We start from the raw sequence: 12,964 nt of genomic DNA on the forward strand, positions 1-12,964 counted from the left end.
TAGACGAACATTTACGGAAATTAACGAAGGAAACGATTGTCATCTGATGCAGTCTAGGACGACGCTCGTCCTTTGAGAAAAGAAAATACTGTTTTAGATTAGTGTATCGAAATTGTTTATTTTGTTAGAAAATATAAAGTACAAGAATGCCATCCCTTTTATTCTGTGGTCCGAAAATGGCCGCTTGTGGAATAGTGATCAGCATATGGGGAGTCATCATGCTGGTAAGGATTAGCTGGCTAACGTTAGCTCCCACCCCATCCTTGCCAGTAAAGTATCTGCTATAGCTAGCTAGCGTTAGTTATAGGTCGTGTCAAGATTTTCCACCTTTCGATATTAGCTACTTAACAGTCATGGTTTTTGATAAGACACCTGTAGGTGATTGTGTGCTAAAGTAACTTTAGCTTTTCATTATCTGGTAATTAGAGCCAAATTGGGCAGCCGCAAGCTAGCTAGCAGCCTGGAGACCAGATGTTGAATTGCATTGGATTCAACGTCGGGCATAAATGAGCATTTGGATCAGGAAAGTTTCTTCTCACGACCTCTACAAACCAGAATGTTAAATAAAATGTAATTTACTTTACCGGTGTGTCCGTTTGCAGGTAGGAATGTGTCACACTATATCCACAGGAAAGTATAATCAGTGGTCACATTATTAGCTTTCAGAAATCTTCATTTTCAAAACTCAGACCATTAAAAAAAATGTTGCGGCTTAAACCAGTGTGCACATAGCATGTCTTCTCTTGAGAGCCAGATCTGCCTTCTGCGGCCTTTCTCAATAGCAAGGCTATGCTCACTGAGTCTGTACATAGTCAAAGATTTCCTTAATTTTGGGTCAGTCACGGTGGTCAGGTATTCTGCCACTGTGTACTCTCTGTTTAGAGCCAATTAGCACTGTAGCCTTTCTGTTTTTGTCAAGTAATGTGTTTTCTCAAGATTCGGTTGGGTCTAATTGTGTTGCTGTCCTGGGGTTCTGTTTGTTTGTGAACAGAGCCCAAGGACCAGCTTGCTTAGGGGGCTCTTTTCCAGGTTTATTATTTCTCTGTACGTTATGGAAGGTTTAGTAATTGCTTTCCTTTTAAGTGGTTGTAGAATTGAATGGTTCTTTTCTGGAGTTCTGGATTTTGATCATTAGTGGGTATCGGCCTAATTCTGCTCTGCATGCATTATTTGGTGTTTTATGTTGTACACTGAGGATATTTTTTGCAGAGTCAATTTGGTGTTTGTCACATTTTGTGAATTCTTTGTTGGTGAGCGGACCCCAGACCTCACAACCATAAAGGGCAATGGGTTCTATATCTGATTCCAGTATTGTTAGTCAGATCCTAATTGGTATGGTGGGTATAATTTGTGGAACGTTCCAACGGGAATCTATTCCAAAAACTTTAAAGTACAAGGTTGCCAACAAACAACACATACAAAGTAGCACGATCAATTCACCTAGCTAACTAGCTGCCGAATAGGCATCAACTCACCTCGTAGCTTGTTCTTAAACTTTGTATGCGTTGTTTTTTGGCAACCTTGTCATTTACGTTTTTGGAACAGATTCCTGTTGAAACGTTCCACAAATTATACTCACCATAATTGATATGTAAAATGTTATGTGATTTTGATGGCATAGAAGGCCCTTGCCTTGTCTCTCAGATCGTTCACAGCTTTGTGGAAGTTACCTGTGGCGCTGAGGTATATATTGTTTTGTTTTTTGTGCTCTAGGGCATTCGTGGTCCTGGGAACTGGACCTTTTTTGGAACACCATTATTTTTGTCTTCCTGAGATTTACTGTCAGGGCCCAGGGCTGACAGAATCTATGCAGAAGATCTAGGTGTTGCTGTAGGCCCTCCTTGGTTGGGGACAGAAGCACCAGATCATCAACAAACAGTAGACATTTGACTTCAGATTCTGGTAGGGTGAGGCCGGGTGCTGCAAACTGTTTTATTGCCCATGCGAATTCTTTTAAATATATATATATATATATATATCATGTTTGAAGAGGGTGGAGCGTAAGCTGCATCCCAGTCTCATCTCCCAGCCCTATGGAAATAAATGTTTCTATGGCAATTTTAACCGCACACTTGTTTGTCTACATGGATTTTATAATGTCGTATGTTTTTCTCCCAACACCACTTTCCATCAATTTGTATAGCAGGCTCTCATGCCAAATTCAGTCGAAAGCTTCTTTTTTTTAACCTCTTGGAACTACCCATACCGGATCCGGGAGAATTGTCATCAACTACACGAATTAGTATAGCGCAACAGTCCAAAAATATTACTAGAAGATATTCATATTCATGAAATCACAAGTGAAATATAGTGAAACACAGCTTAGCCTTTTGTTAATCACCCTGTCATCTCAGATTTTGAAATTATGCTTTACAGCCAAAGCAAGACAAGCGTTTGTGTAAGTTTATCGATAGCCTAGCATAGCATTATGTCCAGCTAGCAGCAGGAAGCTTGGTCACGAAAATCAGAAAAGCAATCAAATTAACTGTTTACCTTTGATCTTCGGATGTTTTCACTGACGAGACTCCCAGTTAGACAGCAAATGTTCCTTTTGTTCATTAAAGATTATTTTCATACCCAAAATTCCTCCGTTTGCTTGTCACGTTATGTTCAGAAATCCACCGGAAATAGCGGTCACGACAACGGCGGGAAAAAAATCTAATTATATCCATAATATCGACAGAAACATGGTAAACGTTTTTTATAATCAAACCTCAAATATCTATTCGATAATATATCAACCGGGACAATTGGCTTTTCATTAGGAGCGAGCGGAAAAATGACTACCTCTGTCTTTTACGCAAGAAACACTCAGATCCCTCAGCTGGCCACTTACGCAATGTAGTCGTTTACGCTCATTCTTCAACATAAAGGCGTGAAACTATGTCACAATGCTGTAGACACCTTAGGGAATACGTAGAAAAAGGAATCTGGTTGATATCCCTTTCAGTGACCAATAGGGGTGCATAGGAACACAACGGTTTCAAAACATGAGTCACTTCCTGATTGGATTTTTCTTAGGCTTTCGCCTGTAATATCAGTTCTGTTATACTCACAGACAATATTTTGACAGTTTTGGAAACTTTAGAGTGTTTTCTATCCTAAGCTGTCAATTATATGCATATTCTAGCACCTGGTCCTGAGAAATAGGCGGTTTACTTAAAAATAGTGCCCCCTAGTTTCAAGAGGTTTTAATCAACAAAGCATGAGAAGACTTTGCCTTTGTTTTGGTTTGTTTGTTTGTCAAATATGGTGTGCAGGGTGAATACGTGGTCTGTCGTACGGTCATTTGGTAAAAAAATGTTTTTGACATTTTGCTCAGTACATGGTTTTTGCTGAGGAAATGTACAAGTCTGCTGTTAATCATAATGCAGAGGATTTTTCCAAGGTTGCTGTTGACATGTCCCACGGTAGTTATTGGGGTCAAATTTGTCTCTACTTTTGTGGATTGAGGTGATCAGTCTTTGGTTCCAAATATTGGGGAATGTGCCTGAGCTGAGGATGATGGTAAAGAGTTTAAGTATAGCCAATTGGAATTTGTGGTCTGTATATTTTATAATTTAATTTAGGATACCATCAACCCCACATGCCTTTTTGGGTTGGAGGGTTTGTATTTTGTCCTGTAGTTCGTTCAATATAATTGGAGAATCCAGTGGGTTCTGGTAGTCTTTAATAGTTTGTTCTAATACTTGTAATTGATCATGTATGTTTTTTCTGTTTGTTCTTTGTCCCTCTCACTTTACCTCTTCCTCTCGGTCATGTCTAGATGGCATCCAGCTATGGTCAAATTTACTCTGGTTTTTTTTGGGGGGGGGGGCGTTGCATTTTAGCTAACCCTAACCCCTTTCCCCACCTTAGCCTAATTCTCCTAACCAGCTGTGCAATTTCTGCTAAACCTGTTATGAAAAGTAAATCCTGACTAAAGCTAGAGCCCTTCTAGCCATGACCCTTCTTCTCTGGTGAAAACAGATTTTTATAACTAACCCAATGTAGACCAGAGCCTGCCGTTTCCATTGGGAGTAAATTAATCATAGTGTGCAGAACAAACAACGATGTGTGCAGAGCCAAGCACGAGTTAGTGAGATCCTATTGGCACGTTCTAGCATTTATTTGCATATTTCTGTGCACTCGTGGAATAACTCAATTCGCCCTTGCACTCCTAAACAATGCCGTTTTTAGAAACTTTGGCAAAGGCTAAAGTCTACAAAATACAGTACTCTTGTTTGTTATAGATTCTAGTTTTTGAAAACAGAAAACTGTATGGAGATAATGGTTCATCCATGAGAATATGAACAGAATGTCTGCCAAAATCCATCTCGCTCCATCTCCTCCCATTGCCAGCCACTGGGCTTCCTCACATCACCATATTTGGTAGTGAGTGGAAACGCCAATCAGATGCTTCCCTTATCTACATTGAAATATAATTTCAGTAGTCCTCTATTATGATTACATTTTTCTATCTCGCATAGCTCATTAATATGCCCTTGTGTGTGGGTGTGTATATATATTTTATATATATATATATATATAAATAAAAATAAAAACGCCCCCTCCGATTGGTTTTTTATATTTATAAATATATATATATTGTGGGTCCAAGGATACAACAATGAATAATGTGGAACAAATAAATACCAACAAAGGATAACATACAATCATGAACACCTTATGAAGCAGCTGTGAACCTGGCAATATTAAAGATTTTAATACATAACGGTACCAAAACCTATCAAAGTTCGTCATTAATTTATTTTCAAAAAAAAAATGTTACACTCACATGGCAATCCAGACTAAAATACTGAATTCTGATGTGTGGAATATAGAGGAGGTGATTGCTGTGTCGGTGAGAGGTTCTGCCAGTCTCAGAAGGGGGACTTGAAGAAGGGGGACTGCAAAGTCCAGGCACTGCTGCTCTCTTTGTTCTGAGTGTTTGAAGTGCTAGTGTTTTTAATCTGTGTATTTCACATATTTACAGTGCCTTGCGAAAGTATTCGGCCCTCTTGAACTTTGCGACCTTTTGCCACATTTCAGGCTTCAAACATAAAGATATAAAACTGTATTTTCTTGTGAAGAATCAACAACAAGTGGGACACAATCATGAAGTGGAACGACATTTATTGGATATTTCAAACTTTTTTAACAAATCAAAAACTGAAAAATTGGGCGTGCAAAATTATTCAGCCCCTTTACTTTCAGTGCAGCAAACTCTCTCCAGAAGTTCAGTGAGGATCTCTGAATGATCCAATGTTGACCTAAATGACTAATGATGATAAATACAATCCACCTGTGTGTAATCAAGTCTCCGTATAAATGCACCTGCACTGTGATAGTCTCAGAGGTCCGTTAAAAGCGCAGAGAGCATCATGAAGAACAAGGAACCCACCAGGCAGGTCCGAGATACAGTTTAAAGCCGGATTTGGATACAAAAATATTTCCCAAGCTTTAAACATCCCAAGGAGCACTGTGCAAGCGATACTATTGAAATGGAAGGAGTATCAGACCACTGCAAATCTACCAAGACCTGGCCGTCCCTCTAAACTTTCAGCTCATACAAGGAGAAGACTGATCAGAGATGCAGCCAAGAGGCCCATGATCACTCTGGATGAACTGCAGAGATCTACAGCTGAGGTGGGAGACTCTGTCCATAGGACAACAATCAGTCGTATATTGCACAAATCTGGCCTTTATGGAAGAGTGGCAAGAAGAAAGCTATTTCTTAAAGATATCCATAAAAAGTGTTGTTTAAAGTTTGCCACAAGCCACCTGGGAGACACACCAAACATGTGGAAGAAGGTGCTCTGGTCAGATGAAACCAAAATTGAACTTTTTGGCAACAATGCAAAACGTTATGTTTGGTGTAAAAGCAACACAGCTGAACACACCATCCCCACTGTCAAACATGGTGGTGGCAGCATCATGGTTTGGGCCTGCTTTTCTTCAGCAGGGACAGGGAAGATGGTTACAATTGATGGGAAGATGGATGGAGCCAAATACAGGACCATTCTGGAAGAAAACCTGATGGAGTCTGCAAAAGACCTGAGACTGGGACGGAGATTTGTCTTCCAACAAGACAATGATCCAAAACATAAAGCAAAATCTACAATGGAATGGTTCAAAAATAAACATATCCAGGTGTTAGAATGGCCAAGTCAAAGTCCAGACCTGAATCCAATCGAGAATCTGTGGAAAGAACTGAAAACTGCTGTTCACAAATGCTCTCCATCCAACCTCACTGAGCTCGAGCTGTTTTGCAAGGAGGAATGGGAAAAAATGTCATCGATGTGCAAAACTGATAGAGACATACCCCAAGCGACTTACAGCTGTAATCGCAGCAAAAGGTGGCGCTACAAAGTATTAACTTAAGGGGGCTGAATAATTTTGCACGCCCAATTTTTCAGTTTTTGATTTGTTAAAAAAGTTTGAAATATCCAATAAATGTCGTTCCACTTCATGATTGTGTCCCACTTGTTGTTGATTCTTCACAAAAAAATAGTTTTATATCTTTGTTTGAAGCCTGAAATGTGGCAAAAGGTCGCAAAGTTCAAGGGGGCCGAATACTTTCGCAAGGCACTGTATATACCCAGTATAATAGAGCAAAAACTTTCTTAGCAGAGAATGACAACAGTAGCTGTAGATGATGTAATGAAAAGTTGGAGGGTGGTTGGTATTGGAGGACATCTGGTGGATCCACATCTGGGTGTTGGACAGAACCCCTAGGTCCTGGAGAACAGGAGCAGAGTTAAAGGGAACAGGGTAGGAGACAGATGTAAACAAGCAAACACACAGGTTACACTTTACTGTGAGAAAATGTGATGGATTAGTGCAGTGTTATAAATGGGAGATATGTACCGTACAACACTTTTGGAAGGTACAGCCTACCTCAAGCTGGTCCCCCAACCACTCAGAGCACAGAGAATCAGACTGATCCGAACTCACTGGTTCTGGTGGCCTGGTGCAGGTCTACAACAACTCCTGGTCCATTCACCAAACCTGGAGGAGGGGGTAGGAAAGCAATATCTATTGACAATGTAAGACATTGAAGTATGTCTTATGTACCATGGAAAAACAAATTGTAATAAAAAAAGTATATAAACAAGCCATTGGTGACAGAAAATAACCGGTCTGGCTAGCTAGCCAGCTCCTGTAGCTGGCTAAGCAGGCTGAGGTATATAAGTAGAGTAGCTAGCAACATCAATCTAAAAACAGCTTATATTATTTGTTCCTATTTAACAATATGTACTTAAATACAGTGGCTTGTGAAAGTATTCACCCCTCTTGGCATTTTTCCTATTTTGTTGCCTTACAACCTGAAATTAAAATTGTTTTGGGGATTTGTATTATTTGATTGATACAGCATGCCTACCACTTTCAAGATACAAAATATTTATTGTGAAACAAATGAAATAACACAGAAAAACATAACTTGAGCGTAAAAAACATAACTATTCAGCACTCCCAAAGTCAATACTTTGTAGAGCCACCTTTTGCAGCAATTACAGCTGCAAGTCTCTTGGGGTATGTCTCTATAAGCTTGGCATATCTAGCTACTGGGATTTTTGGCCATTCTTCAATGCAAAACTGCTCCAGCTCCTTCAAGTTGGATGGGTTCCGCTGGTGTACAGCAATCTTTAAGTCATACCACAGATTCTCAATTGGATTGAGGTCTGGGCTTTGACTAGGCCTTTCCAAGACATTTAAATGTTTCCCCTTAAACCACTCGAGTGTTGCTTTAGCAGTATGCTTAGTCATTGTCCTCCTGGAAGATGAACCTCAGTCCCAGTCTCAAATCTCTTGAAGACTGAAATGGGTTTCCCTCAAGAATTTCCCCGTATTTAGCTCCATCCATCATTCCTTAAATTCTGACCAGTTTCCCAGTCCCTGCCGTGGGGAAAAATCTCCCCACAGCATGATGCTGCCACCACCATGCTTCTCGGGGTGATGAGGTGTTGGGTTTGTGCCAGACATAGCGTTTCCTTGATGGCCAAAAAGATCACTTTTAGTCTCATCTGACCAGAGTACCTTCTTCCGTATGTTTGGGGAGTCTCCCACATGCCTTTTGTCGAACACCAAACGTTTGCTTATTTTTTTCTTTAACAATGGCTTTCTTCTGGCCACTCTTCCGTAAAGCTCAGCTCTGTGGAGCCTACAACTTAAAGTGGTCCTATGGACAGATACTCCAATCGCTTCTGTGGAGCTTTGCAGCTCCTTCAGGGTTATCGTTGGTCTCTTTGTTTCTTCTGATTAATGCCCTCCTTGCCTGGTCCGTGAGTTTTGGTGGGCGGCCCTCTCTTGCCAGGTTTGTTGTGGTGCCATATTCTTTCCATTTTTTAATAATGGATTTAATGGTGCTCTGTGGGATGTTCAAAGTTTCAGATTTTTTTTTATAACCCAACCCTGATCTGTTCTTCTCCTACAACTTTGTCCCTGACCTGTTTGGAGAGCTCCTTGGTGTTCATGGTGCCACTTGCTTAGTGGTGTTGCAGACTCTGGGCCTTTCAGACCAGGTGTATGCAGTGGGGCAAAAAAGTATTTAGTCAGCCACCAATTGTGCAAGTTCTCCCACTTAAAAGGATGCGAGAGGCCTGTAATTTATCATAGGTACACTTCAACAATGACGGACAAGATTAGAAAATAAATCCAGAAAATCACATTGTATGATTTTTAATTAATTTATTTGCAAATTATGGTGGAAAATAAGTATTTGGTCAATAACAAAAGTTTCTCAATACTTTGTTATATACCCTTTGTTGGCAATGACAGAGGTCTTCACAAGGTTTTCACACACTGTTGCTGGTATTTTGGCCCATTCCTCCATGCAGACCTCCTCTAGAGCAGTGATGTTTTGGGGCTGTTGCTGGACTTTCAACTCCCTCCAAATATTTATGGGGTTGAGATCTGGAGACTGGCTAGGCCACTCCAGGACCTTGAAATGCTTCTTATGAAACCACTCCTTCGTTGCCCGGGCGGTGTGTTTGGGATCATTGTCATGCTGAAAGACCCAGCCACGTTTAATCTTCAATGCCCTTGCTGATGGAAGGAGATGTACACTCAAAATCTCACGATACATGGCCCCATTCATTCTTTCCTTTACACGGATCAATCGTCCTGGTCCCTTTGCAGAAAAACAGCCCCAAAGCATGATGTTTCCACCCCCATGCTTCACAGTAGGTATGGTGTTCTTTGGATGCAACTCAGCATTCTTTGTCCTCCAAACACGACGAGTTGAGTTTTTACCAAAAAGTTATATTTTGGTTTCATCTGACCATATGACATTCTCCCAATCTTCTTCTGGATCATCCAAATGCTCTCTAGCAAACTTCAGACGGGCCTGGACATGTACTGGCTTAAGCAGGGGGACACGTCTGGCACTGCAGGATTTGAGTCCCTGGCAGCGTAGTGTGTTACTGATGGTAGGCTTTGTTACTTTGGTCCCAGCTCTCTGCAGGTCATTCACTAGGTCCCCCCGTGTGGTTCTGGGATTTTTGCTCACCGTTCTTGTGATCATTTTGACCCCACAGGGTGAGATCTTGCGTGAAGCCCCAGATCGAGGGAGATTATCAGTGGTCTTGTATGTCTTCCATTTCCTAATAATTGCTCCCACAGTTGATTTCTTCAAACCAAGTTGCTTACCTATTGCAGATTCAGTCTTCCCAGCCTGGTGTGCAGGTCTACAATGTTGTTTCTGGTGTCCTTTGACAGCTCTTTGGTCTTGGCCATAGTGGAGTTTGGAGTGTGACTGTTTGAGGTTGTGGAGAGGTGTCTTTTATACTAATAACAAGTTCAAACAGGTGCCAGTAATACAGGTAACATGTGGAGGACAGGAGAGCCTCTTAAAGAAGAAGTTACAGGTCTGTGAGAGCCAGAAATCTTGCTTGTTTGTAGGTGACCAAATACTTCCCACCATAATTTGCAAATAAATTCATAAAAAATCCTACAATGTGATTTTCTGGATTTTTTTTCTCATTTTGTCCGTCATAGTTGAAGTGTACCTATGATGCAAATTACAGGCCTCTCATCTTTTTAAGTGGGAGAACTTGCACAATTGGTGGCTGACTAAATACTTTTTTGCCCCACTGTATATACTGAGATTGTGACACTTAGATTGCACACAGGTGGACTTTATTGAACTAATTATGTGACTTCTGAAGGTAATTGGTTGCACCAGATCGTATTTAGGGGCTTCATAGCTAAGGGGGTGAAAACATATGCACTCAACACTTTATTTTATATAATTTTTTGAAACAAGTCATTTTTTTGAATTTCACTTAGTAGTTAGCAGGTTGTCACTGTCAGAAACACTGTCCTTGGAGAGCAAATCTGAGGTAATAATTTTGCGAGGACTAGGTGAGGTGAACTAGGACTGCCCGCATCCTCTTTCGTAACTGCTACGAGGTAAAATGGAGCCAAGCAACCAGCATAGCAACGGATGCTTTGGTTCATTACTTAATCCGGTCAGAATGTTGCAAGTTTTGGCAACAGAAGCTAGAACTCATCGAATCCCGTAGAGGGGGACACTATTTGGCATGACAGGCCCTAATTGGCCCCGTAATACAAACCCCTTTACTCTCTGACTACACTGAATGTGCATAATGCATAACATATGTATTCTCTTGTTGTATTGTAGGTGATGTTGGGGATCTTCTTCAGTGCAAAGTCTGCTGTATTGATTGAGGACGTGCCCTTCACAGAGGAGGACATCCGCAATGAGTAAGTGGTGTGAAGAAAAGGAACCATTAGACTCTTACAATGAACTGAGTTTCTCTTCTAGTTTAGAACCCTTTTGAATTCACCCTTAGAAAACCATCCCATGTTGTCTCTCTTGGGTTTTCCCCCAAACTCAACTGTTTTTCATCTCTCTCTCTGCCCCACAGTAAGAACCCCCCGGGGACCATATATGGACTCTACAACCAGGTGGGCATCAACTGCTTCATCGCAGCAGCCATTTATGTTGCAGTGGGGGCGGTGTCACTCTGCCAGGTTCGACTCAACAAGCGCCAGGAGTACATGGTGACATAAGTCCCCCTGCAGCATCAGAAGATTACACACACACACTCTATTTCAAGTTCTCAAGGGAAGCAACCTTATAAAAAGCTATTTATTTGTAACTTCAGAGTAAAACATTCAACATAAGTCATGTCTGTTATATGCTAATGAATCATTCCTTGTATTTGCATACAACTATTTATTGAATTGACCAAAAATGCGAACTGTCAATTGATCATGGTGAATAAAATTGTAAATCTTGTTCCCCTCAAGGACCATTTCAGTGCATACATCATGTGTGCTAGATAACTCAACACACATTCCTAGATGCAACAGACAACTACAAAGTTTTTAAAAAAATATATAGAACGATCTGTTTCAATAGAGCAATCGTAGTTCACTGCAAATTCATAATGGTCAATGTTTGTCAAATCAAGAGATATGTCAAAAATGGTTAAATATGTACATTTTGTGTACTGTCTTTCGTGTTTGCTGTTGTGAATTGTATGCTGTTGAGATATAGCTCTTAGTTTGTTAGTCACTTATGTAGTAGTTCCTCAGAAAAATATGGTGCACCAAATGTTTGAATGAAGTATTTATTTAATGTGTTTGTTTTCCTGAGTGTAATGATGTGAAAGGATCTATCTAAATGGTACTTGATGTGAAGGACCTCAATCTCTTGTAGATGTTCCCTGCAATAAACTGGAAGGATAAAAAGGAAATTGGTTCCTTGATGATACATGTTTGACAAAAGGCCATAGCCAAGCCTCCCCGAAAAGAAAACATGACGGTGGCAAGGATAAACATTGGGGTATGATGGGCTCTATTAAAGCCCAATTGAAATTTCAAGGCAATGGTCCCGCGTTGACGGTAAACGCTGCATATGTCTGCTCAATTGGAAATTACCATTAGATTTTTATTGCGCATACAGATTGAAATAGAGCCCTATGTACAGTATTTATAATACAGGCATCAGCCAGGTCTCTTTCAGCTTCTAATAAAAGCAATTTCTTTTAGCTGAATACATTGTGTATAATAGTTTAACAATAGAAACCCATTACCCCCTCTCTTACCACTGGTGAAATACAATGGTTTTACATGTGGAATTAAACTGAAATCAGACAAATCTTGGATTCAATTATATTTGTTTGCGGTGTACCACTTCAGCTCAGTTCATTACTAAATGAAAAAGTTCAAGTAAAAATACAAATCAATACATTAACAATTATATTCTAGCTCAAGTCATTGGTTATGTGGCCAAAGTTGCCAGTAATCCAACTTTTCATCCACAAAACCTTTTATCATTCAGGATGGACTTCAATCTTTGAGAGTTGTAATTCTATTGCCTTGTATTTTTGCCTCTGCAAAAGGCGGCATTATCTTAAGAAGCCTCTCTTCAAAGTCTCCCTCAAGTTTAATGCCATAGGTCTGTACCAGGATCTCCGATGCTACAATGAAGGGTCTCAGCTTTCCATCTGTCTGTTTCCATGGTCACCCCCATCTTAGTACACTTTTCAATTGCTTCAATAGACAGCCTCACAGTCTCCAAAGTAGCAGGCTGGACCTAATTTACACCACAGAGAGAGAGACCATAACATTTATAGGTTTTATATGAATATCATCACTAGCCTGCAATAAAGAGCTGATCATCTATTTGAAAAGCAGAGGCAATGGCAGACCACCTGGCCCTTAGTAACAGGACCCACCTTATAAACCCTGGTTCTTCCAGTTGAGTTGAGAGAAATACTGTCAAAGTACTCACTGGAGTACACATTGGTCACTCTTACGGCATCTCCAACCAAAGCACTGCAGTTGCGGGCCTGCTCTCTCCAGAGGCAGACCTCAATCATGGAGCAGATTGGATGCTGGGCCGGTTCAATGAGCATTCTTGCCTCCAACTCCAGCCTCTGAGGAACTTCTAATTGGCTTGTTTTGGACACTTTTCCTTTTTTTGTGACCTTCACTATATCCCCTTCCACAA

The 12,964-nt window shown here is 40.6% G+C and overlaps 1 protein-coding gene across 1 annotated transcript; it reads left to right on the plus strand.

Annotated features, from left to right (window-relative positions):
- Position 1: 1 nt before the first annotated feature.
- LOC139418307 (ribonuclease kappa-B) lies at positions 2 to 11,700 on the plus strand. The gene is made up of 3 exons (XM_071167672.1): positions 2 to 224; positions 10,625 to 10,707; positions 10,872 to 11,700. Exons 1-3 carry the CDS (start codon positions 147 to 149, stop codon positions 11,014 to 11,016), a joined length of 306 nt encoding a protein of 101 aa, XP_071023773.1. The 5' UTR covers positions 2 to 146; the 3' UTR covers positions 11,017 to 11,700.
- The last annotated feature ends 1,264 nt before the right edge of the window (positions 11,701 to 12,964 follow it).

The sequence above is a fragment of the Oncorhynchus clarkii genome, chromosome 10 (genome assembly GCF_045791955.1).
Source record: "Oncorhynchus clarkii lewisi isolate Uvic-CL-2024 chromosome 10, UVic_Ocla_1.0, whole genome shotgun sequence".
Taxonomy (NCBI): domain Eukaryota; kingdom Metazoa; phylum Chordata; class Actinopteri; order Salmoniformes; family Salmonidae; genus Oncorhynchus; species Oncorhynchus clarkii.

Coding starts and splice junctions, on each gene's coding strand:
- LOC139418307 (XM_071167672.1), top strand. CDS start 147: ATGCCATCCCTTTTATTCTGTGGTCCGAAAATGGCCGCTTGTGGAATA. Junction 225..10,624: donor TATGGGGAGTCATCATGCTG/GTAAGGATTAGC, acceptor GTTGTATTGTAG/GTGATGTTGGGGATCTTCTT. Junction 10,708..10,871: donor GAGGAGGACATCCGCAATGA/GTAAGTGGTGTG, acceptor TCTGCCCCACAG/TAAGAACCCCCCGGGGACCA.